The sequence below is a fragment of the Lutra lutra genome, chromosome 11 (genome assembly GCF_902655055.1).
Source record: "Lutra lutra chromosome 11, mLutLut1.2, whole genome shotgun sequence".
In the NCBI taxonomy this organism is placed as follows: Eukaryota; Metazoa; Chordata; class Mammalia; order Carnivora; family Mustelidae; genus Lutra; species Lutra lutra.
Window position 1 is genome coordinate 50,558,457 of NC_062288.1, and position 23,153 is coordinate 50,581,609.

At 35.3% G+C, this 23,153-nt stretch overlaps 1 protein-coding gene across 1 annotated transcript in view; it reads left to right on the forward strand.

The window, feature by feature from the left end:
* The window catches only part of AHR (aryl hydrocarbon receptor), a 58,717-nt gene that overhangs the window by 3,743 nt on the left and 31,821 nt on the right, over positions 1-23,153 (forward strand). The window contains exon 2 of the mRNA XM_047695061.1: positions 8,336-8,523. Within this exon, the coding sequence (XP_047551017.1) occupies positions 8,336-8,523 (188 nt within the window). The remainder of the gene's footprint in view (positions 1-8,335; positions 8,524-23,153) is intronic.

Sequence of the window (23,153 nt, forward strand, 5' to 3'; positions counted from 1 at the left end):
TGTAATACAAAAGAATGGTCTTTCCTGCAATATTTGCTAAATTGCTGTTCTATTTAAGTCCAATGAGCCTCATTTATATAATACTTAGAATAAAATTATGTATTGTTTTACTAAAAATGTTTTATATAAATGTACTATGATACCATTCTAAATAGCTTTTTTTTTAAGATTTTATTTATGTTTAAATGAACCATAAAAAAAAAGATTTTATTTATGTATTTGACAGACAGAGATCACAAGTAGGCAGAGAAGCAGGCAGAGAAAGAGGGGGAAGCAGGCTCCCCGCTGAGCAGAGAGCCCCATGTGGGGCTCAATCCCAGGACCCTGGGATCATGACCCGAGCGGAAGGCAGAGGCTTTAACCCACTGAGCCACCCAGGCGCCCCTCTAAATAGCTTTTAAAATAAAAAGATAAGTCTTTTGAATTACGTATTATTGCTTCACCATCATTTTTCTCTCAGATGGTTTAACTTAGTTTGTACATAGTGACTGTAAAGACTCTTACATATTGGAACTGTGGAATGAGTAAGTGAAAGTGTTCAGTTATCAGCATTTGTGGAAAATAAATGGCAAATAGAGGGAAAAGTGAGAAATAAATTGAAGGAGCTTTAGGTCTAAGTTAAAGAATGAGGTCTAGTTTCCTTGCTTTTGTAGATCTGAGCAAGTGATTGACCAATAGAGCAGGACAGTCAGCACCTATACTGCCACTTTCACAACTAAACTTAACAGAACAAAAGCTTGTTATAAACTGTAAAGATTGTTGATGATATAAATGAAACGGAAATGTAAAAGTCTATTCTTTAAAGAATTTCAGCTTATGTTATCACAGAACAATCAGTTCTCCTGTAAGAGGCAGTATATGATTATGTTCTCAGTTATGGTTAGGCTGAAAGGTGCTACTCCACTGACAAACTTACATAGTACGTGCTTAGCATTGTATGTAGTTAGGACAAGTACTTAGAAATCAATGCCATATAAATCTCTAACAATAGTACATTTCTACTTCCACAGTTCTTTGAAAGTGGATTTTTTTGCACAGTGTTTTAATTATCAAAAAGCTACTGTTTGTTAGGACTTACTGTGATATTTGTGTGCACGGTGCTTTATATACATTTTATTTTAAAATAAATATGTTTTATAGATGGAAATCTGAGGTTCAGATTCGGCATTGTCAGGTAGTAAATGAAAAAACCTGAGTTTGAATATCAGATTTCACGTTTTATGGCTCCAAAGCTTATGTTATTACCAACTTCACAGTATTGCTCATGTGAATAAGTTTAGTGATACATAGGGCACACCTGTATATTAGGGATTTCCTGAATATCCAGTGTTTCTCCTTATGTACTTAGTGTTCTGAAATAAATGACTTACCATTTCCCAGACTTTTGTTTAACTCCACACTTGCACTCATGCTCTTTCCTCTTAGTCTTTTCCTACAATCTTCTTAATTTACTACCTCCCTCCTTCCCTTTAAAATACTGTTTGCAGTGGCTGCATAGTATTCCATCATGTGAATATTCCATAACTTAACTGTTTTTCTTTTGGGAGTAAATTCTGTTATTTCCAACCTTTTAATACTTCAGTATTTCAGAGAACACTCCTGAGATACATGAATTTCAGGCAAATCTTAGTTGTTTCCTTAGGAAAAATTCCTGTAAATGGAATTTGGAAGTTCAAAGTTTTATATGCATACTTTCAAGGTGGAGCCAAATGTGCTCTGAAATATAGTGTCAAATTACTCTACAGAAAATTTATTCCTATTGGTTATATGTGAGAGTGTCTGTGCCCTTGCATTTTTGCTTTAAAATGTGGTTTGCCAATTTCATAGGCAAAAAAGACAGGAGGGATAGGTAATTGAACATAAATGTTGGGAATGTAAATGTGTATGTGTATGGTATGTTGTAGTCATAGTAGTTAGTAATAGTACAAGTAGAGATTTTTCTTCTTGAGGTATCCTTTACATATTGCTTTGCTTTGTCTTATATTTTTCGGTGTTTGTTGGCTTTCCCCCCTTTTTTTGATTGAATTTTTTTTTTGGCAATGTATTCCTATTAACACATGCACGGTTTAGAAAGTCAGTAAATTTAAAAAAAAGTCAGTAAATTGTGTATAATGCTTTCTTCTTTTTAGCATAACAGGTATTATCTGTTGATCTTTTTTTTTTTTTTAAAGATTTTATTTATTTATTTGACAGAGAGAGATCACAAGCAGGCAGAGAGGCAAGTAGAGAGAGAGGAGGAAGCAGGCTCCCTGCTGAGCAGAGAGCCCGATGCGGGGCTCGATCCCAGGACCCTGAGATCATGACCTGAGCCGAAGGCAGCGGCTTAACCCACTGAGCCACCCAGGAGCCCCTATCTGTTGATCTTTTATTGTGATAGTTATTAATTAGTGTTCTTTCATTTCTCCTTTGCCCTCATCTTTCTTCACCCTCCCAATATAACTTTATTACTATTTTAGATTAAATACAGTTTTGATGCTTCATTATTTTTTAACTGTAAATATTGTTTACTGCTGAGCTAAAGTAATATGCTATGATTACATTTTCCTTCCTCCTGTTCTATGTTATCATTGATTTTGTTTCTACCTATTTTTCTTCTTATTATTAATATCTGGGTTTTAGATCTCTGTTAGGTTTATTGTTTCTGTCTCATGTTTTCCTTGTCTGGCACGACTTGTTTGAAGAGAAGGGTCTTTGTAGAGGGCTATATGCTCTGCGGTCATGAAGCTGGAAGTGAGTTACCTGTCTTTTAAGATCTGATTTACATGTCACATCTTCATGAAACCTGCCCTCATTACTCTACCTGCTCTTACTTTTTTCAACTCTTGGGCATCACTTTTGTGGCAACTGGATTATTGTATGATACATTGTGTTTGATTTTGCCTTTTTACAGTGCATCTCCTCCTAGTAAAAAAGATAAATTCTTTAAGGTTAGGTCAGTCTTTTATTTGTCATGCACATGGGTATTTGAGCATTGTTTACTAACTTAACGACTGACCACTTACAATTTTTGTTTTAGTGCTTTATGTGTGGTAGATATATCTTATGTGTGTTCCTTTAAAAAGTATATTAACATAAGAAGAGGTAAAGGGCAATATTTTCAGTAACTTTTTTTCAGGATTTTGGGAGTAACCATGATTTCTAGGGCATATTTCATGGTCTGGTTTTCACCTATAAGGTCCTAGAGACTGTAAAGTATTTGTACGTTATTGCTTTTTGCCTCGGAAAAAAAGGACTTATCACAGCTATAGAGTGACAGCAAGAGAATGACTGAAGAAATATGACTCATTAAAAGTGGCTTCCAGCTAGAATTCTCTGAAGTTTTTATAGATGTTTTTCTCCCCATCTAGGGAAGTAAAATATTCACCTGTATTTAGCTTGCCAATGAAATTTTACTTCATTTGTGTTAAAGATCACTTCTCCAACATTACATTAATCATATAATTTAAGACATTACATGTTCAACATTGACAATCAGAGATAAATAAGTGCACACTGAAGCCATGGGGTGGAAATGATGAATGAATGGCTTGAGTATAGTCACTAGGGTACAGAGATTTACTGAAGAACATTTCAATTGGCTGTTGGCTTGAGTGAAGAGTAGTACCATATCACATGGAGAGAAGGGGGTGCCCAAGTTCTGGAAAATATGAATGAGAGACACTGGAAGTAAAGACAAACAATTTATTAGTATGTGGAATAAGACATTTGGGAGTAGATTAAATCACTGAGAGGAAAATGCTGATAGAGCAGACTCAGTACTGTAGTAGGTAATCTCTATTAGAAAATGTTGCTTTAATCTCAAAGGATTACTGAAGCTATATCTTTGTATGTCATTTGAGGTTTTATGATAAATGTATAAAAACAAACATTTACAGTTAAGGTAATTTTTATGACTAAACTGGGTTAAAATTTTAACTTTGCTTTCCGCACTGGGCACTAAAGATGCCCCTAAGACATTCTACACTGGGATATGAAAAAGGCTTTAAAGATGGCGCTCAAACTGGCATTGGCTGTGCTGTTGGACTTGTTAACAGCAGTACTAACAGCACACAGGGCTTTAAAACAGAAGCACGGCAGGGAGTCAACTAGAGTCTTGATTTCACAACAGTTCTGATTTGCAGGTTGGGACAAGGTTTCTGAGGTAAAGTTTAAAAAAACATAATAAATAGCTCCTTTGCTATATCAACATCAGCGGTCTCTATTTCAAGAGATATCTACTTCAGATCTTTCAAATCTAATCTTACAGGGATGTTTGTTTGTATTTCAGATGTGGCTTTTTATTTAAATAGATGCTTGGCAGTATATTTTGGCATAGATTTAAAGGCAGTAACAAAAGTAAAAGTACTAGTGTAACCAAAGTCGAGTGCAATGGATGTAAGTTTACTCTCTATAGTTATTATATGCATCTTTAAAATGTATAGATAAGGATGAAATAGTTTCACAAAATAGTTCTGAATATTTTTTTTTAAGATTTTTATTTATTTATTTATTTGACAGATCACAAGTAGGCAGAGAGGCAGGCAGAGAGAGAGGAGGAAGCAGGCTCCCTGCTGAGCAGAGAGCCCAACGCGGGACTCGATCCCAGGACCCTGAGATCATGACCTGAGCCGATGGCAGAGGCTTTAACCCACTGAACCACCCAAGCGCCCAGTTCTGAATATTTCTTAGAAAATCAGTGAAAAAGCATGTCATGTCTGTTACTTTAGCTTTTACAACAGTGTATTTTTGAAATGCCATGCCCTCTGGATACTTCTCAGCTCTGACCTTACTTCATTTTTCTGTACATTTGATTTTGTTGTGTAACTTTTAAAATATTCTGCCCTGGATCTTTTCCCATCTTCTTATAATTCATCCTCTGTTGTCTTTGCCTGTGTCTCATCCTCAACCTTATACCTAAATTTGGTATCATCAAGGTCAGTCCTCAAGTCTCTTTCTCCTTGGTGTACCATCCCTTAGGAATATAGTTATTACCTCAAGCTACAAATTTCAGTAATTAGCAACCTCTCCCTCATTCAGTGTTTTCCTCTTCCATACTTTCTTGCCCCATCGGCAAACGTTTGTGTCTTGGTATATAGCAAACTTCGTGGTGGGCACAAAGTGCTATGTTTAAACGTCTCATGCCAGATATGTGTACTGTCACTGCCTTTGGCGAGGCTCTGATTACTTTTTTTCTGGATACTTCTGATCAGCAGACATTAATTGAAAGTTCACTCTATGTCAAGTACTGTGCTAAGCAACAGAGATACAAAAATGATAAAAGCTACATAGTAATAAGAACAACAAACAAGTATATGTAACACCGGTTATGTAACTTAGGAAATTTGATCGCATGCTAAACCTTCCATAATGTGCATAATAACACACGGGAGCTGTGGGCAGTTTGACATCTTGCAAAGAAGGGTTTTGCCCTAGCTCAGGGTTGAAGTCAGCTGGGAGCCAGCACGAGATAGGCAGCAGTACCACGTGCAGGAATATCTTGAGTGCTCTTTTTCTTCTCTGTGTCCTATCAGTTTGTCTCGCCACGAGGTTTGTTACTGTCTTCTCCCTGATGTTTTATAATCATTGCTGGAAAGCTACCAGGAGTGCAAGATTTCAGTTTCAGCTTGTTGGAAATGCTATCTGCACAGGATATTCCTTAATGGAGTGGTTGTATAAGACATTTGCATCTGATGCCCAAGGTGCAGAAGTGGTACAGGAGGGATGCGTTGTGAGTAGGGCAGGGAGGACTTCACAAAAGTAAGCGAATTGAGCAGGGCTCTGAAGCTGATGGAAGAGAACAGGAGAATTCTGGAGAGTAGCATGTATGAAGCACCAAAGTATATATTGGTAACAAAGTAATTTCTTCCCTCTAGCGAATAATGGACAGGAAAGGATTTGGTTGGAGGAATGAGGCCTGACGACAGTTAGGGGACTGTAAAAGATCCAGAAGCCTTTTTTTTTTTTTTTTTTTTTTTTGCTAGGCTAAGGAACATGGACTGTGCAGAGCCACTGATAGGTTTGAATTGAGGAGTGACATGGATTTGTATTTCAGAAAGCGGTGCTAGCTTCGGTGAGAGCTGCCCTACATTTCGTCCTCTCCATAGCCAGAGTCAGCTTAGTAAAATACAAGAATGGTCATGTAAATCCCAGCTGAAAGATGAATCCTAGATACCAAAGTCTAACTTTATACCATTTCTGGGAGGAAATTTGCTGTTTGCTCTGTCTTCAACATTTTTTCACCAGACACCCACAGGGCTCATTCTTTGGCCGTAGCTACGTCAGTGCTGCAGCAGAACACCAGAGACCCTTCCCAGCTCTCAAAACCAGCACCCTTGTCACTCCTTAATTCCTTCCCTTGCTTATTATTTTTCTTCTTAACACTTACCAGCCCCCAAAGTCTTATGTTTGTTCATTCATTTATTTATTTGTGTCTTCCACTGAAATGTAAGCTTTATGAGAACAGGAACTTTAGTATGCATTGTTCACTGCTGAGTCGTCTGATTGGCCCACGGTAGGCAGTCACTGTTGCAAGAATGTGGCCTAACTAGCTTCCCCCTTCTCCTCTCTCTTGCTCTCTGGGCTTCACACTTCACACAGGGGACTTATCACAGTTCATCGTTTCTCAGTCCTGCCTCCTCCTGAAACCTTCTTCATCTTTAAAGGCCCATCTCAGATATCACCTTGTCTATAAAAATCTTTTTTCAAACCTTTGCTCACATACTTTGCTCCTATCATAATTTTTGAATATGTAGGAGAATGTCTTCCTAGACTACCCAAGACATGATAAGTACAAGGAAATATTTGTATTAACAAGTGATCAATCAGTAGAGAATTACTCAGTGAGGTCGGCATTCATTATAGGTAACATTTGGAATTCAGTTGAAATTAATTGAAGAAGTTTAAGATAATTTGAATTTGAGTATAAATGTAGTATGATTAGGGGAAAACACCTAGAGAAATAGTCACCATTTTCTGTTAAGTATGCAGTTATACAAACAGTCTGGAGAAAGTACCTGATTTATTTTGAATTAATGCCATATACTTTATCAATTTATTAACTCTTATTTTGTAGAAATAACATAAACTGGAATAAAAATAGAAATAGACAAGTTCTAGAAATTATTTGTTAGGGACAGTATTAAAACATTTAAATTTTATATTGACTTGTTAATTTATATATAAAGTATTCACCATATATGACATTGAAAACAAAGTATCTAGAAATATTTGTGATTAAATCAAATTAATAGCACTATATTCAAGCTAGTTTCTATTTTTAAGATACTATAATTTGAATTGTTGAAAATCTCTTTGTTTTCTCAATAAAAACTGGGGTGGGAGAGTCTTTGTTGTAAGAATACCCTGCATAAGTTTTTATTTTATGGCAAATGGAAAGGTGCAGAAGCATGATCTACTTTGCTGTATTCTTCTCTATATTTCAGTATGGATGTCTGATGATCTGTAAATTCATTTTAAACAGTGGATATCTGCTGTGAAAACCTGGCTAAGCCCTTTGTGTGAAGTTACCCAGTTTCTCATTTCTAAGCTCAAGTTCTACTGCTAACCATAAATATCTTTTCTCTCTTATGAAAATCATGCTAATTGTTGGAGTTTCATTGAATTTTCTAATTGAGATATTAACTATGAAAGCTAATATTTATTTGGAATTGTTGACCAGTCCTAAAAGCAAAATTTGCCAGTAATCACAGTTAACATCTGATATCTGTCGATCAATGAGTATAAATAAACAAAGTCAATTTTATTTTTTTTAATGTTGGAGGACCCCATTAGATGCTGGATGACCATCCGAGGTACCAGAGGGCTTTGAATACTTGTCACTGACAGGATGAAAGTGTTAAATAGAGGAAGTTGGGGGTGATAAAGATAAGCTTTTTATTTAGGGTAGTTCTTATCTATCTACATCATAAATTGTTCCAAGATGCTTCTTGTAGAAGATAGCAAAAGAAGCATAATTTTCACATAATTTATTACAGATTTCTTTTTTTTTCTTTCCATAACAATGGCTGGGTTTGAAGAAAAATCCACTAGGATTTGTTATTGGGAATCATGATACCACAAATGTATGAAATAGAGGAAGTATGAGGTACATAAGATGTACTCAGCATTTTCTTAAGATGGGTCCATAAGCTTTTAATAAAACATTATGAAGAATTTTACCCACTCCCTTGTTTTTCTTAATTAAGATACGAAAGGAGTATTTTGAGAGGATTTATGTTAACTTGAAGTACATTTTAGGTGTTTGTTTGATTAGAGAAATATTTAGGAGCTATAATACAACAGAAATTTTTGCTTGATGTAGTTTAAAGTATTTTGTGGTATTTTATTTGTGTTTCAGTGTCAAGCCAATCCCAGCTGAAGGAATCAAGTCAAATCCTTCCAAGCGACATAGAGACCGACTTAATACAGAGTTGGACCGTTTGGCCAATCTGCTGCCTTTTCCCCAAGATGTTATTAATAAGCTGGACAAACTTTCAGTTCTCAGGCTTAGTGTCAGTTACCTAAGAGCCAAGAGCTTCTTTGATGGTAAGAAGTTTTGTTTATTAATGTATGGTAAAATTTAAGTAACAAAGCCAAACTTTTAGTATTTCTAAAAATAAGTGTTCCAGATTCTTTCATCAAAAAAATGCTGCCACTTAAATGACATGTGGTATCATCCTTTGAAAATCGTATGTTTGAATGTTATGCCCCTATTAGTTCATCAGATTCCAGTTCTCTTTCTTCCAATTCAAATTTTGAAAGTTTCTCTCTCTTTTTTTTTAATGGACAAAAACACATATACTATGACATATTTTTTGCTGATTTCCTTCAATATGTTTTGTGTAGATATTTCATTCTTTAAAAATTAGGTACACTTCTACTTTATGTTAACTGTGTAATTTACTCCAGGAAAATGTCCTTAAATTTTTTTCCACCAGAAAGAATATGTTATTATAGGAGTCGGTAGAATTGGATTTCACTCTCCATTGTGCCAATGACAAACTGTTTGATTTTAATCAAACCACTTAGCTTCCCTATACCTCATTTTACTTAGCCCTGAAGTTAGTGATTTGAGCTAGGTGGTTACCTTTTAACCATATGTTATTTCACAGTATTTTAAATGGAAGTTTTTGTTTGAAGGTAATATTTCAGTGTATCTTCTCATGTAAAATAATTCCGCAGTTTCTCCTTTTATCTGTTTATAAGTAAGACATAGATTTTTTTTTTCAGGAAATGTTCAGTCTTTTAAATATATCATGTTATTTTACAAACAGCAGTAAAGAATTAATGGTCGAAATCTCAGTGGCCTGTCAGGGCTTCTCAAACTTTAATGTGCTTACAAATCACATAGGGATCTTGTTAAGATGAAAGTTCTAATTCTGTAGGTAATTTCTGGTGGTAGCCAGAAATTTTGCATTCTAACAAGCTCTCAGATGCTGCTGCTACTGCTGCCCTAGACACATTTACAGATGCTTGAATTTATAATTTGTGTTTAGAATATTGCAAAACAGTTATTTCCCTTTAGGTTTATATTTAAATGGTTTGAGTGCTTAGTCTGGACATTTTTTTCCGTTGCTTGCTGTGTATTTTCTTTATCTTGGATCAAAGCCATGTTGTTTAACACTTGTGGTTTGGGCAATATACATTGATATGAGGATGATCCTTTCAGGGAAGATTATGCGGTTGAGGGTTTATAGTGACACTTATATTTTTTCTGACCTATCAAGTCTTTGAGTTTTCCGTTTTCATCTACACCAGATCCTTCATCTTAGAGATGGATTATGTGGTATTCAGTGGTGTGCGTGTGTATGTTTATCAACTACGTAGTCATTTTGTGATAGCGCTGGGACTAGAACCCTGGTTTCTAGATGCCCTGTGTTGTTTTTCCAACCATATGACAGTTACTTCTCTTTTCTAGGAATCATTTATATAGTGGAGTCCTGAAGACTTTCCCCTGATCTGTGGCTCTCAAAGTGCCGTCCCCAAACAAGCAGCAGTAGTGTCACCTGCGAACTTGTTAGAAATGCCAGGTCTTGGGCACCACCCTAGACCTGCAGAGTCAAACTCTGGTCGAGTGGTGGGGTTAGATGCATGTGGCAGTTTGGGAGCCCCTATTGTAGACTGTAACCTCGAGGCACTCCTGGCTTTGTGGAATGCTATCCGAACCCTCAGCGTTTGTTCACGTGCGGTGCTCATGGCTTGATCTTTGGGTGGAGGGGTTCCATGACATGTAGGATGTGGTCCCTGCCCTTAGAGATTTTAAAGCCCAGAAGCCAGAGAGATGTTATTCCTTGACTCTGGTAAAGATGAATTGATGTTAGTCATTTTGCCTTTTTCTTTTTCTGCTCCTCTGTAATGGGAAATCAAACTATAAATGTTAAAAAGTGAAAAAAAAATGTATTTTTTTGTGCTCTGTTCAAAAGTGGTGGATCAGGATTGAAACAGCTTAGCGAGTAGCCAGCTGCCATTTAAGTATTAAAATCATTATTGTTTTCTAGGCAGTGTGTGTGTGTGTGTGTGCGCGCGCATGTGTGCGTGCTAATTAAGATAATATATGCATATTTAATGTATAAATTTATATATATATACATATGTATGTGTATATTTTTTTCATGGTTAGACATGTCTGTCTCAAGTAAAGGACATTCTAAGCCTACCTTATAAAGAATGCAATAGCTTAGCAGGGCTCGTTATGGAGTTCTTAGGTGTTAAAAATTATTTCCTTAACTTTTCATTAATGAGTTTATTTTTTATTCTGGTTCAATGTATTTAACAGAAGGATCTTATTACTCTATATGTGTCATTCCTTCATCAATTATATTACCTTTCATTTTAGGTCCTTTGCATTACTGATATTTTAACTTCATTATGTATGAGAATAACATGGAAAGCCTATTAAAACTTAGCAGATTCTAGGGCATGTTCCTCTTATGCTGATTCCGTGTAGTTCCTATGTAGAACCAGGGAATCTGTATTTTTCATATGCATCCTAGGTGAGTCTGAGGCACTGATTTAACTTGGCTTTGATTATGTCTGAATTACTTAAAATTTTTTTTCTTGGCCTTCAGAAAGACAAACCGAAATGTATAAAATTTTGGGAAGACTGTAAATGTGTTTGCTTAGGTTTCAGTGGATTGCATACCCTAAGTAGTTTCTTAGGTTGTTCAATACAGGTACAGAATTAGGTGGAAGGTGAGGGAAATAATCAGTAGAAAAGATCCCATAGTCTTCTCCAGACCTCCATGATCTAGGAAGGCAGTGTGGTAGTTTGTAAGGACAAAGACAATAAATTTTTCAAGATAATTCCTAAGACCTGAACATATACTAAATGGTGCAAACAAGGAGACTTGGAGCATGTTGACTGATGAGGATCTTTATGTGTAGTTAAAGCCTGTCTCCCACTATTAGGGAAATAGTATAGCGAAGTGAAGGGAAGCTCTAAGTGAATAACAGGATGCAAACAGGGGGTGTGTGAATTCCTGCGGAAAGAACAATATAAACGAGTAATCATACAATCTTGTTAGAAAGGAAACTCAAGTTTTACTGTAACAATAGATATTTTTCCAAGAAAATACATCTATTTATTGCGAGTTTAAATAATCCAGGTTGGGTGGATCTTCTTAAACTCTGGAGCTGTGACCTTACTGCTCTGACAGTCTGAAAAGAGCACTTCTAGTTTAAGTACGATAATATCTATCCATTTCTAATTAGTCAAAACATTGTGAAATATAACTTTGAAGTACTAGAACAAGATTTAGGCATTTTTCAGTTATGGTAAAGTAAGAAGCAATTTCTTCGTAATTTGATATTGCACTTTATTCTAAATGGTGTGGGTGCTGAATTCACCAAAAAGAAAAAAAGGGAGAAAAAGATTTCTGTTCTCTAATAGTTCTAATAGTGTCTCAGCAACTGTGACAAATAGAGTATGGGAAACCCTTTAGAAATGTACCTATTCAATATTATTAATGCAATACTTAGGTAGCATTTTCAAGGGAAGTAAGAAGATCTGAAGTTTTGTTAGATACTGGTTTTGGTTTGAGTTGAAGAACTAATTGAGAAAATCTTTGGATGTTTAATCCTTGAAAACTCTTGAACTGTGTATCTTCTAGATAATGAAGAGACTGGTCAGGGAATTATTTTTTACTTCATACTCTTTATGCTGCAGATGAGCTAATCATTATAAAATTTTTCATTTTTATATTATCATGCTGTGGTTTTTCTGGTGTACTTAAAAGTACTGCGCCTGTTTCACTAAATATAATGGAAACTCCTTGGGGATATTATGTGTACTGCTGTATCTTAAGCACTTAGAGCAATGTCTGACCCATGGTAGGCGGTCAGTAAATATTATCTCAGTTTCACTAACTTACATCTGAAAGACAATGTAAAATGCAAAAATTGAAATTCTAGATTATGTACTTAAAAATACAGGTCTGGAACTTACTGTAAGACGTTAATATTTTGCTCTTCCCAGATAATCTGTTAGTAGCCAATTGTAGTTATTCATTCCATTAGTTATCTTCGTCTCTATTTATAAGTAAACAGATGTGAGAAATATTTTGTGGAATTATAGCAGTAGAATTTTGTACATGGCCTCTGATTGGCTGGCTCATACAGTGAAATGTGTATAAGGATTTAAGGATGCAAATGTGAAAGCTACATACATCTTTTTAGGACAAGTTAGTATAAACTGTTACTATTCTCAAATCAGTACTCCCCTTTGCATTCGTTAGCTATCTCTTTGCTCCTTTGCCTTCTCTTTACGGGTATTATCTTGTTCGTGGTTCACTGGTTGTTTTCTTCTTCGTTGGATGCTCCTTTTGTACCTCCCAGCAGTCTGGTAATCTTGGTACTCTTAAAATTTTTGTCAGCATAGATGGAATGTGCAAATAGACTCAGTGTTTTTTAAATAAATCACTCCCTTTGTAAATTTGATAGGTTAAAAATTCCAGAATAAGGTGATACTTTATTATTAGTTTCTGCACAGTGGACACATGTAGACATGTTTTAAGGATTAATAACCTCAATATATTAATAAGGAGAGACTAATTAAAATAGCAAAAGCTGTTTAAGTTCTATTCAGTTTCCACAGTAACATTGCTCTTCTATGTTACCTACTTTTTTCCCCAGAAGACTTCTCGAAATTACATATCTTTGAGGTTTCTCCGTAGAGTCTTTAGTGTTTTTTTAGAAAATAAATACCCCAAATCCAAAATTGATGTTTTCTGATGTGGATAATTAAACATGGTAAAGGGCCATTTTTGCCTCTCAAGACGGATCAAGTCAGTGCAGACCTGAGGACAGTTAAATGACCAAATGGAGCTGACAAGTCAGTGTGGACTTAGGTCCTGGAAATACGGGCTGAAAGCCTAAAATCTTTAAAATTACTTTCAGACTTTTTCACCAAATTCTAGAATGTTAAGATTAAACCTTGCTTTGTTAGAAAAAGAAAAGTGGAGCCTTAAAGTCACAAAATAGGTTTTGTTTTTGGTTTTGGGTGTTTTTTTGTTTTGTTTTGTTTTTGCATAAAATAAGTATTAAACTCAAATATCATGTTACCTCTGAGAGGGAAGATATCTAATAAGTTTAAATAACTTAATGACTATGATCAATAATCGTTTATTTGGGGAGACTAGGATTTGGGTGGTTACAGCCCAGCCTCTGAAATTGGTTGATATGAAGGGAAAGGCTTGTTTCCTCCCGTATTGTGTCTCTTAGTGCCAGGTCAAACAGCGGACATTGGGCTTGTTGACCAATCGGAATCAGTATGGTAATGTTTTATTCTTAGAAAGAACAGTTGCAGCACATAAAAAAATTTAGGTTAAATTTCATTATCACTTTTTAAAACATGCATCATTATGTAAGTGTTTGTGTTTAAATTATTTTACCTTTGGACAACATCCCCAAAATTAAAAACATGGGTATGGTTAATTCATATCTCTGCTGAGACCCAAGTATCTAATGAGGTAGAAAAGGCAGAAAAGTTTTCTTTTAGTGAGGCAATAGTAGGGATCAGTGGCATGTAATGTTTGTTATTTCGGTGAAATATTCATAGTACATATCACACCACTAAAATTTGTTAACTGTGAGGTTTTTTACTTCCTCCATTATATCTAAATCACGGGTTATTCTTTGTGGCATCTTTAGAACTGAGGTCTATAAATTTAATCTGTGGTAAGGAAACTTAGAAACAAGAAAGAGTTAATTTTGTCTAGGTTTTAGGAAGCCTGACGGAAGTGAGTTTGGGGATCTGAGTTTCTAATTCCCAGCTCCTGCCTTTATAGGGAACAGTTTCTGGTTAGTTTAAGAACTAGGTGACAGGGGCACCTGGGTGGCTCAGTGGGTTAAGCCGCTGCTTTCGGCTCAGGTCATGATCCCAGGTCCTGGGTTCGAGCCCCGTATCGGGCTTTCTGCTCAGCAGGGAGCCTGCTTCCTCCTCTCTCTCTGCCTGCCTCTCTGCTTACTTGTGATTTCTCTCTGTCAAATAAATAAAATCTTAAAAAAAAAAAAAAAAAAGAACTAGGTGACAGAGGAGAACGACATCCAATTCTTGAATCATTACACATACTTAAACAATCATCATTTTATAAAGTGTAGTAATATTTACATATTGGAATGTTCTAAATTCACGAAGTCAAAAAATGCTCTGAGAGGGGACGATGACAACAGGTAATTTACATGATGTGATGAGCTCACATTTATTCGATCTCGTTGTTTACCAGGGATCTTTGTTGACTTTATTTTAAATTTAAAAATTATCTGTGCTCTTTTCTTCATCTTCCTTTTTTTAGTTATTTAACAGTTCATTTCCAGTTAATTAGGTTTTCAAAAGAGAGCTGTTGTGTTTATTCATCTTCAGCTTGTGTGTTTCTCTGGATTTCAATCCTGTTTTGCTGTCTGTGTAACCCAGAACACTATCTTGAGAAACATACATGTGAAAAATGAGTTTGAATAAGCAGAGAAATGAATTATATAAAAAGCACTTGTGAAGTTGAAGCTTTTTAAAGTTTGGTGGTTTTATATGTATGCTTTTCATTCATGGGATTTGTATGCTACTTTTATCTGCATTGCTATACTTTAAAGTCACTGTATACCAAGTAGTTTACAAAAATTTTGGTATCAAAGTATTACAGCAAATGAGATTTCTTAATTCTAGAAATATCTGTGGTGGTTTGCCTAAAAGATGAGCACATTCAAAATCATCATATAGTATTAAGTTTCTTTTATCTCTGGTATTATCTACTTTTTTATAATTGAGCCTTTTTCCCCCCAGAATTCATATTCTAAAGCATGTAACTAATTATAACATTCATGATAGTTTCCATAACTAAAACTATAAAATTTATAAATTCTATAAATTTTAATGCATGGCCTTTATTCTCAAATCTATGCAAATTGAAACATGGTTGATTAAAAAGAATAGTAGAATATTCTTATTGAGTCTAGTTGAAGTTGTATTTAAATCCTGGCTCTTACATTTAATAATATGATCTTTTTGGATAAGGAATTTAATTTTTCTTTTCTTCAAATATTCTAACTTAGATTCATTAGGTTCTATGAACCTTTTAACACTTATTTTTAGAGAGAGCATGAGCAGGTGGAGGGGCAGAGGGAGTGAGAGCGAGAGAATCCCAAGTAGGCCATGTGCTCAACACAGAGCTGGGATGCTTCGGGGTTGATTTCATGACCCTGAGATCATGACCTGAGCTGAAATCAAGAGTCAGATGCTAAGCCAACTGAGCCACCCAGGTGCCCCAGATTCTATGAATAAATTTAGTATTTTATGATATTTTATATAGGATATTTTCATCACTGAGTATTCATTTGCTTTGACAAGTATTTCCAAAAAACAAGTAGTTAATTTGTTTGATTTTTTTTTTTTATGTGGCTTTGTGATCTGGTTAGTAGAAATCTATAACATCTTCCTGTTACAGTGTTTTAGAAACTGTATTCACATAGAGCACAAAATTGATCACTTTAGAGCCTGTGATGAAATGCAGTTATGTTACCAGTAATCATTTTATGTAGTAATCATGTTTATGTCTTATTTTTAAATCATGCTCTTACACAGCTTTTCTACTTTTTGATCAACCATTTTAAATCAGTAACTGAAATTCATTTATTCATCGGTGGAGATTTAGATTTTGGAGTCATTGTAATATAGTTGGAATAATACTCTAAATTATGAAAGTGAATAAAATATTCCAGAGGAGAGCAAATAGAATACAGGAAAGATATCAGAGATGAGATGTTTTAAGTATGAACAGAGTTTGAGAAAAGCAAATCTGTGTGTATATAGAATATAAAACTGTGCTGAGGTGATAGTTTGCATAAAAATGCCTTCATTTGGTGTTTCAAGTTCTTAAATTAGGGGGTCAAAAGAAAATTGCACTTGAAAGTATAAACTAAAATGAAATTAAAGTCCATACCAAAAAATCATAATACTACAGGAGTAGTTATTACGGTCCTTGATTGTCCATAGAAGCCAGAAAACCATTTAGGTGTTTGCAGTGGGAGGTTGAGAAAGGAAACAAGCAGAGTCACAGCAAATCAATTTAGCCTAAAATTGTATTGGATTATTCTGGTTTCTTCTAGCCTCAAATTTTCTCATATTAGGTGGGGGTGCCTTTTATGGTCAGTTTTACAGATATTCTTTTGTTAGCTGGATTGTTGGTAGTGCCTGGTGTCATATGTCTTGGTCTATATGTTACGGAGGCAGCATTCCTTCTCTTTAACTTAGCATGGTGGAGGGAGATTGTCATAGAACAAAAGCACTAACGAGCAGGAGACGTGGCGGCTAATCCTGTAGCCTTAGAGATGACCTTTAACCTCACTGTTTCCCAGAGTCTTCATCTTATCAGCATGGACAGTAAGAATGTTTGTGTGCCCCATGCTTTAAGTTTGTGGTGGATTTATCCTAAAAAATGAGATGTGTGAAATCAATTTTATAATTAAAATTGTTATAGAAATGATAATTATTTCTTATGGAATACTGATATTTTACTTGTTTTAATGGATAATTTTGTGGTCATTGTGGAATATGCTTAGAGGCCTTTCAGACCTGGTCGTCATATCATCTGACAATCTCTTGAATTAATTTTGTATTTTGATTTAGAGATGGAAATTTGCTAATAAACTTTTTAGCCTTTTAGCATAATATGTAACAACTTATTCCCCCATATTGTTTCCTTTTTCAGAAGGGGCGCACACTTAAATCTAGACAATTTATTCAGGGAGAGGTGACATTGCTTGCTTTGGTGAGGCTATAAACGCTGGGCAGAGTGCCTACTTGCTGTATTTGTATACATACAGAATTCTAATTCTTTGTGTCAGTCTTAAATTTTGTGCTTCTCTTTTGATCTTTGTAAAATTGGCATTGAGTTATTTCCTGAAGACATTCATATTAATAAGAGCACTCTTTAAGTAGAGGAATGATAATTTTAGAAAATAATAAAGCAATGAGATCTGTAACATTTGTAAGTTATTTCCAAAACTGTGAGTTTCCAAGATCATGAATTTCTGAAGTGACTGATTCTTAAAATATGGCACCTGGTCCTCAGCATCACTTGGGAACTTCTTAGCAATGCAAACCATAAAATGCCGCCCTAAATCTCCTAAATCAGAAATTTTATTTATTTATATGTTTTTTATTTTATATTGTTATGTTAGTCACCATACAGTACATCATTAGTTTTTGATGTAGTGTTCCATGATTCATTGTTTGTGTATAACACTCAGTGCTCCAGGCAATACGTGCCCTCCTTAATACCCACCCCTGGGCTAACCCATCCCCCTACCCCCGTCCCCTCTAAAACCCTCAGTTTGTTTCTTGGAGTCCACAAGTCCACAGTCTCTCATGGTTAGTCTCCCCCTTTGATTCCAACCCCCCCTTCATTTTTCCCTTCCTGCTCCTAATGTCCTCCATGCTATTCCTTATGTTCCACAAATAAGTGAAACCATATGATAATTGTCTAGGTAAAGCAGCAATTTTAGAGTGAAGTGCAGTAATGTGTTTTAATAGCCATAGCCTTCCTGTTGATTCTAATGTCTGGAATTTTGAGAGTCACTGCTCTACTTGATTAAAGTCTGCTGCAGAATGCAGTTTGAATTCCACTCTTGTATATGTGGAAAGCTCAGTGCAACTCCTTCCCCACTGAAAAGGTAAACTAACTGCTCTTGTTGGTTCTGTTAATTCAGTGACCTAACAGTTGCATGGAATTGTGTATAATGAAATGTGAAAGTGGGAAAATGTTAAACGTCTTTGGAAGTCGGTTTCCACTTAATTGAGAGCTGGAATAGGTCTTTTAAGGACTTACTCAGCTTTAAGATGATGTTTTTTTAGATTTGCTAAAAAGATCATAAACTACGGTTTTGCAACCTATATTCAATCATAAAGATATAAACAAACATTTGCATTTTTTAAAGCCTGAATTTAGTTTCATTCTGCCTTAGTGATTAGAAATTTCTAGGTAGGAAAAAAAAAAAAAAACCTCTAATATCATCAGAAACTATTGTGTAAAATGTGTAGACCTAATCTTTGTGTTTCAGAAAACTTAGGCTATAGTGTAGTCTTCTTTAGTTTCAGACTCTTCCTTCTTCCCCTCAAAAGAACACTATATTTACAAATAAATAAAAACTTTGTGTTGAAATGAAATATCTCTCTTACCCCAAAGCACATAGAAAAACCTCTCCTTAGGTACACTTAATATATTATTTGGAAATACTAATTCATCCTGGACTAAGCTGGGACTGTTTTATTTTTGAGAAATATTGTATTACTTAACTCTTTCTAATTTATAGAGGTTTATGTGGTTGAATTTTATAGTGATAGCTTTGCTTTCCTTTATGCTTCTATCACTGAGGGAATGGAATTTAACTTTTTCTGCCAGAAGTAATAAAGGAGATGATAAATATTATTATAAAATAAATTTAATTTGTATCAACACAAAGAGATTTAAAAGTCTTATGCTTTTTCCTGGCACAAGATATTTACCATGTCATCTATCTGTTTAACTGAAAACTATAGTAACATTCAAAATATAGTTTACCACATGCCAGTATATTTCTCCCTTATGAATTTCTCTGTTGAACGATTCAGAGCATGTTTTTCAAAGAGGAAATAGTTGGCTTGTAGGGAGAAGTGGAAATCCAGCTTAGATGTATAAGGAAGGAAAATGCCATATAGCAAATGGATATGGTTAAATACTTGTGGGAGAAAAACTTGAATCAGTCAGTAAAATGACCATTTGATAATGCACTGATAATATTTACATTCTAGATTCCTTCATCAGTTAGATCAAATTCTTGTATAGTTGCTTCACTGATCTCTCAAAGAGGGGAAATAGTTGAAATATTTTAGTGCTTTATTAATATTCCACAGGCTGTCTAAAGTCAGATCTTCATATTTTGTAAGGTATAGTGTTCCCGCAGATGGGGAGGATTTTATCAAATGTCTGTTTGTTATAGCAAATGCTTCTCAAGTAGCAGAATTGGCTGTGACTTATTTTCAGATACTACATTTTGTTCCTATCAAATGTGAATTTAATTCTAATGATGTAATGTTTAAAGTATCCTGTGCAATCTGATTATGCATATAATTTTTATAATAACTTAAAATTGTGAAGTACTTTCACATCTATGTTGTATAGCCGTCATAGCAGTCCTAATAGATTCTCATTTTTAGTGTCAGCTTTTCTTTTTTTTTTTTAATTATTTTTATTAAAATATAATGTATTATTTGCCTGAGGGGTACAGGTCTGTGAATCATCAGGTTTACACATTTCACAGCATTCACCGTAGCACATACGCTCCCCAATGTCCATAACCCAACCATCCCATCTTGTTTCATTTTTTCCTTCCCTACCTCCCACAATCCCCTACCCTGCCTCTCGCATTCCTCATATCAGGGAGACCATAAGATAATTGTCTTTCTCAGATTGACTTATTTCGCTCGGCATAATACCCTCTAGTTCTATCCACGTCATTGCAAACAGCAAGATTTCATTTCTTTTATGGCTGCATAGTATTCCATTGCATATATATACCACATCTTCTTTATCCATTCATCTGTTGATGGACATCTAGATTCTTTCCATAGTTTAGCTATTGTGGACATTGCTGCTATAAACATTCGGGTGCACATGCCCCTTGGGATTACTATGTATGTATCTTTAGGGTAAATACCCAGTAGTGCAATTGCTGGGTCATAGGGTACCTGTATTTTCAACTTTTTGATGAACCTCCATGCTGTTTTCCAGAGTGGCTGCACCAGCTTGCATTCCCACCAACAGCGTAGGAGGGTTCCCCTTTCCACATCCTCACCAACATCTGTCGTTTCTTGACTTGTTAACTTTAGCCATTCTGACTGGTGTGAGGTGGTATCTCATTGTGGTTTTGATTTGTATTTCCCTGATGCTGAGTGATGTTGAGCACTTAATCGTGTCTGTTGGCCATCTGGAGGTCTTTGCGGAACTGTCTGTTCATGTCTTCTGCCCATTTCTTGATTGGATTATTTGTTCTTTGGGGGTTGAGTTTGATACGTTCTTTATAGATTTTGGATACTAGCCCTTTATCTGCTATGTCATTTGCGAATATCTTTTCCCATTCTGTCAGTTGTCTTTTGGTTTTGTTGACTGTTTCCTTTGCTGGGCAAAAGCTTTTGATCTTGATGAAGTCCCAATAGTTCATTTTTGCCCTTGCTTCCCTTACCTATGGTGATGTTTCTAGGAAGAGGTTGCTATGGCTGAGGTCGAAGAAGTTGCTGCCTGTGTTCTCCTCAAGGATTTTGATGGATTCCTTTCTCACATTGAGGTTCTTCATCCATTTTGAGTCTATTTTGTGTGTGATATAAGGAAATGGCCCAGTTTCATTCCTGTGCATGTGGCTGTCCAATTTTCCCAACACCATTTGTTGAAGAGGCTGTCTTTTTTCCATTGGACATTCTTTCCTGCTTTGTCAAAGATTAGTTGACCATAGAGTTGAGGGTCTATTTCTGGGCTCTCTATTCTGTTCCATTGATCTATGTGTCTGTTTTTGTGCCAGTTTTAATGATTTACATACTGTTTTGATTATTTACAGCTTTGTAGTAGAGCTTGAAGTCTGGAATTGTGATGCCACCAACTTTGGTTTTCTTTTTCAACATTCCTCTAGTTATTTGGGGTTTTTCCTGGTTCCATATAATAAATTTTAGGATTATTTGTTCCACTTCTTTAAAAAAAATGGTATTTTGATAGGGATTGCATTAAATTGTGTGGATTGCTTTAGGTAGCATAGGCATTTTCACAATATTTGTTCTTCCAATCCATGAGCATGGAAATTGTTTCCATTTCTTTGTGTCTTCCTTACTTTCTTTCATGAGTACTTTATAGTCTTCTGAGTATAGGTTCTTTGCCTCTTTGGTTAGGTTTATTCCTAGGTATCTTATGGTTTTGGGTGCAATTGTAAATGGGATTGACTCCTTAATTTCTCTTTCTTCTGTCTTGCTGTTGGTGTATAGAAATGCAACTGATTTCTGGGCTTTGATTTTATATCCTAGTGTCAGCTTTTCTTAAAGATTTGAGGGTATATCAACTCAGCATATAGCCCATTATCTCTATTCTGAGCTGTAAATTGTGGCTTCCAGGCATTACTTAGGTACTGTACATCTTATTTTAGCTCTAACAACAATTTGGTATCATTGTCCTCACATTCAGATGAAGACACTAGAGGTCACAGGTGGTTGGCATCGGGAAGAGGTCCAGTAGTTGGTTAGTAACTGTGTCAACATGCAGGATCAGGCTACCTGAGTTTAATCTAGGCTCAGTTACTTCAAACTCTGTGTCCTGGAGACAGTTTCATAACCCAAGTCTCAGTTTCACTGAAAGGACAAAATAATACCAGTCTCATATGGTATTATTATAAAGATTAATAAGCTCTAATATATGGAAACTTGCTGGTATACAGTATGTGCCCAGTATCACATATTATTACTAAAGAAATTATTTAAAGTCACTTAGATGGTAGGAAGGATACTGGTGACAGTACCCCATGTCATCTTACTCTTCTTTTCCTTTCTAATCAAGGCAAGAAATGTATACATGAAAGTGGCTAGTATTAAGGTGGTTTTAACGATCTTTAAGAAGGTCAAGAAATAGAGGAAAACTTCAAGGAAGGGCAAAAATTGCACGGTTTGGGTCAAGAGGCCCCAACATAGAATAAGATTACTTAAAAGTCACATTAGTGTATTTTTAAGATGAGAATGCAAAGGGAATTCATCTTTCCTGGACTCTTCTTTGCACAGTATTTACCTAAATCCTTTACTAATTATTAACCTTGAACATAAGAACAACAGAAGTATTTTTAGAAGAACTCCGTAGTGATCCTTCCTGAGTATGCACTTGTCACTTTTCCTCCTTAACATATTAAATATTTAACCTCCCAACATTTACACATATAAGCACTGTTGTTTTAAAAGCTTGTTCCCTTTATTTTTTCATTCAAGTTCCCGTGATACTTTAATTAAATCCCATTGTGCTACTTAATGTTTCTGACTTTCTTTTCTAGTTCTTTATTTCCTAACTTATATTCCCAACTAAAGGCAGAGTCTGTCTGATGTCTTATTATATTGGCCAATAACCCCAATACAAGGCCAGAAACAAATCATTAATTACTTTGAAATGAATGGTCTTAGTGGTCCTGTAACTCTAGTTGGAACTGACATCGATTCTATTAACTAAAAATTAATTTTAAACGATTCCTAATAAGATAATTTCAACATTTTAAAGTTTGATACTAGTAACATCTATCCATTTTTACAATTACTTTGCTGCTGCTTTTTGCAATGTGAGGGTTTGGGTTTTGTTGTTTTCTTTTTAATGATAAATCTTACTGGTATTTGCTATAACTCTTAAATGTTGCCTCATACTGGAGCTTTTGGAAAAGTAACAGTGTAGTTAACCCTGACATTGTGAGGTTTTAATGGATTCAATGAAATTTGCCCATTAGAGAGCAAGCAGCAGCAGAACAGGAAGGGAGAAAAGCTCTTTTTCTCTTCTTTTCAGTGAGAAATATTAAGCATTTCCTTTGGTCTTGATTAACTGTTAGATCAATTTATGTACTTCAAACTATTTTTTTGGCCTAAGGAAATATGTTCTCTGGCCTTTTGAAATTGTTAGATTCAGAGGCCAAACTTTTGGCCT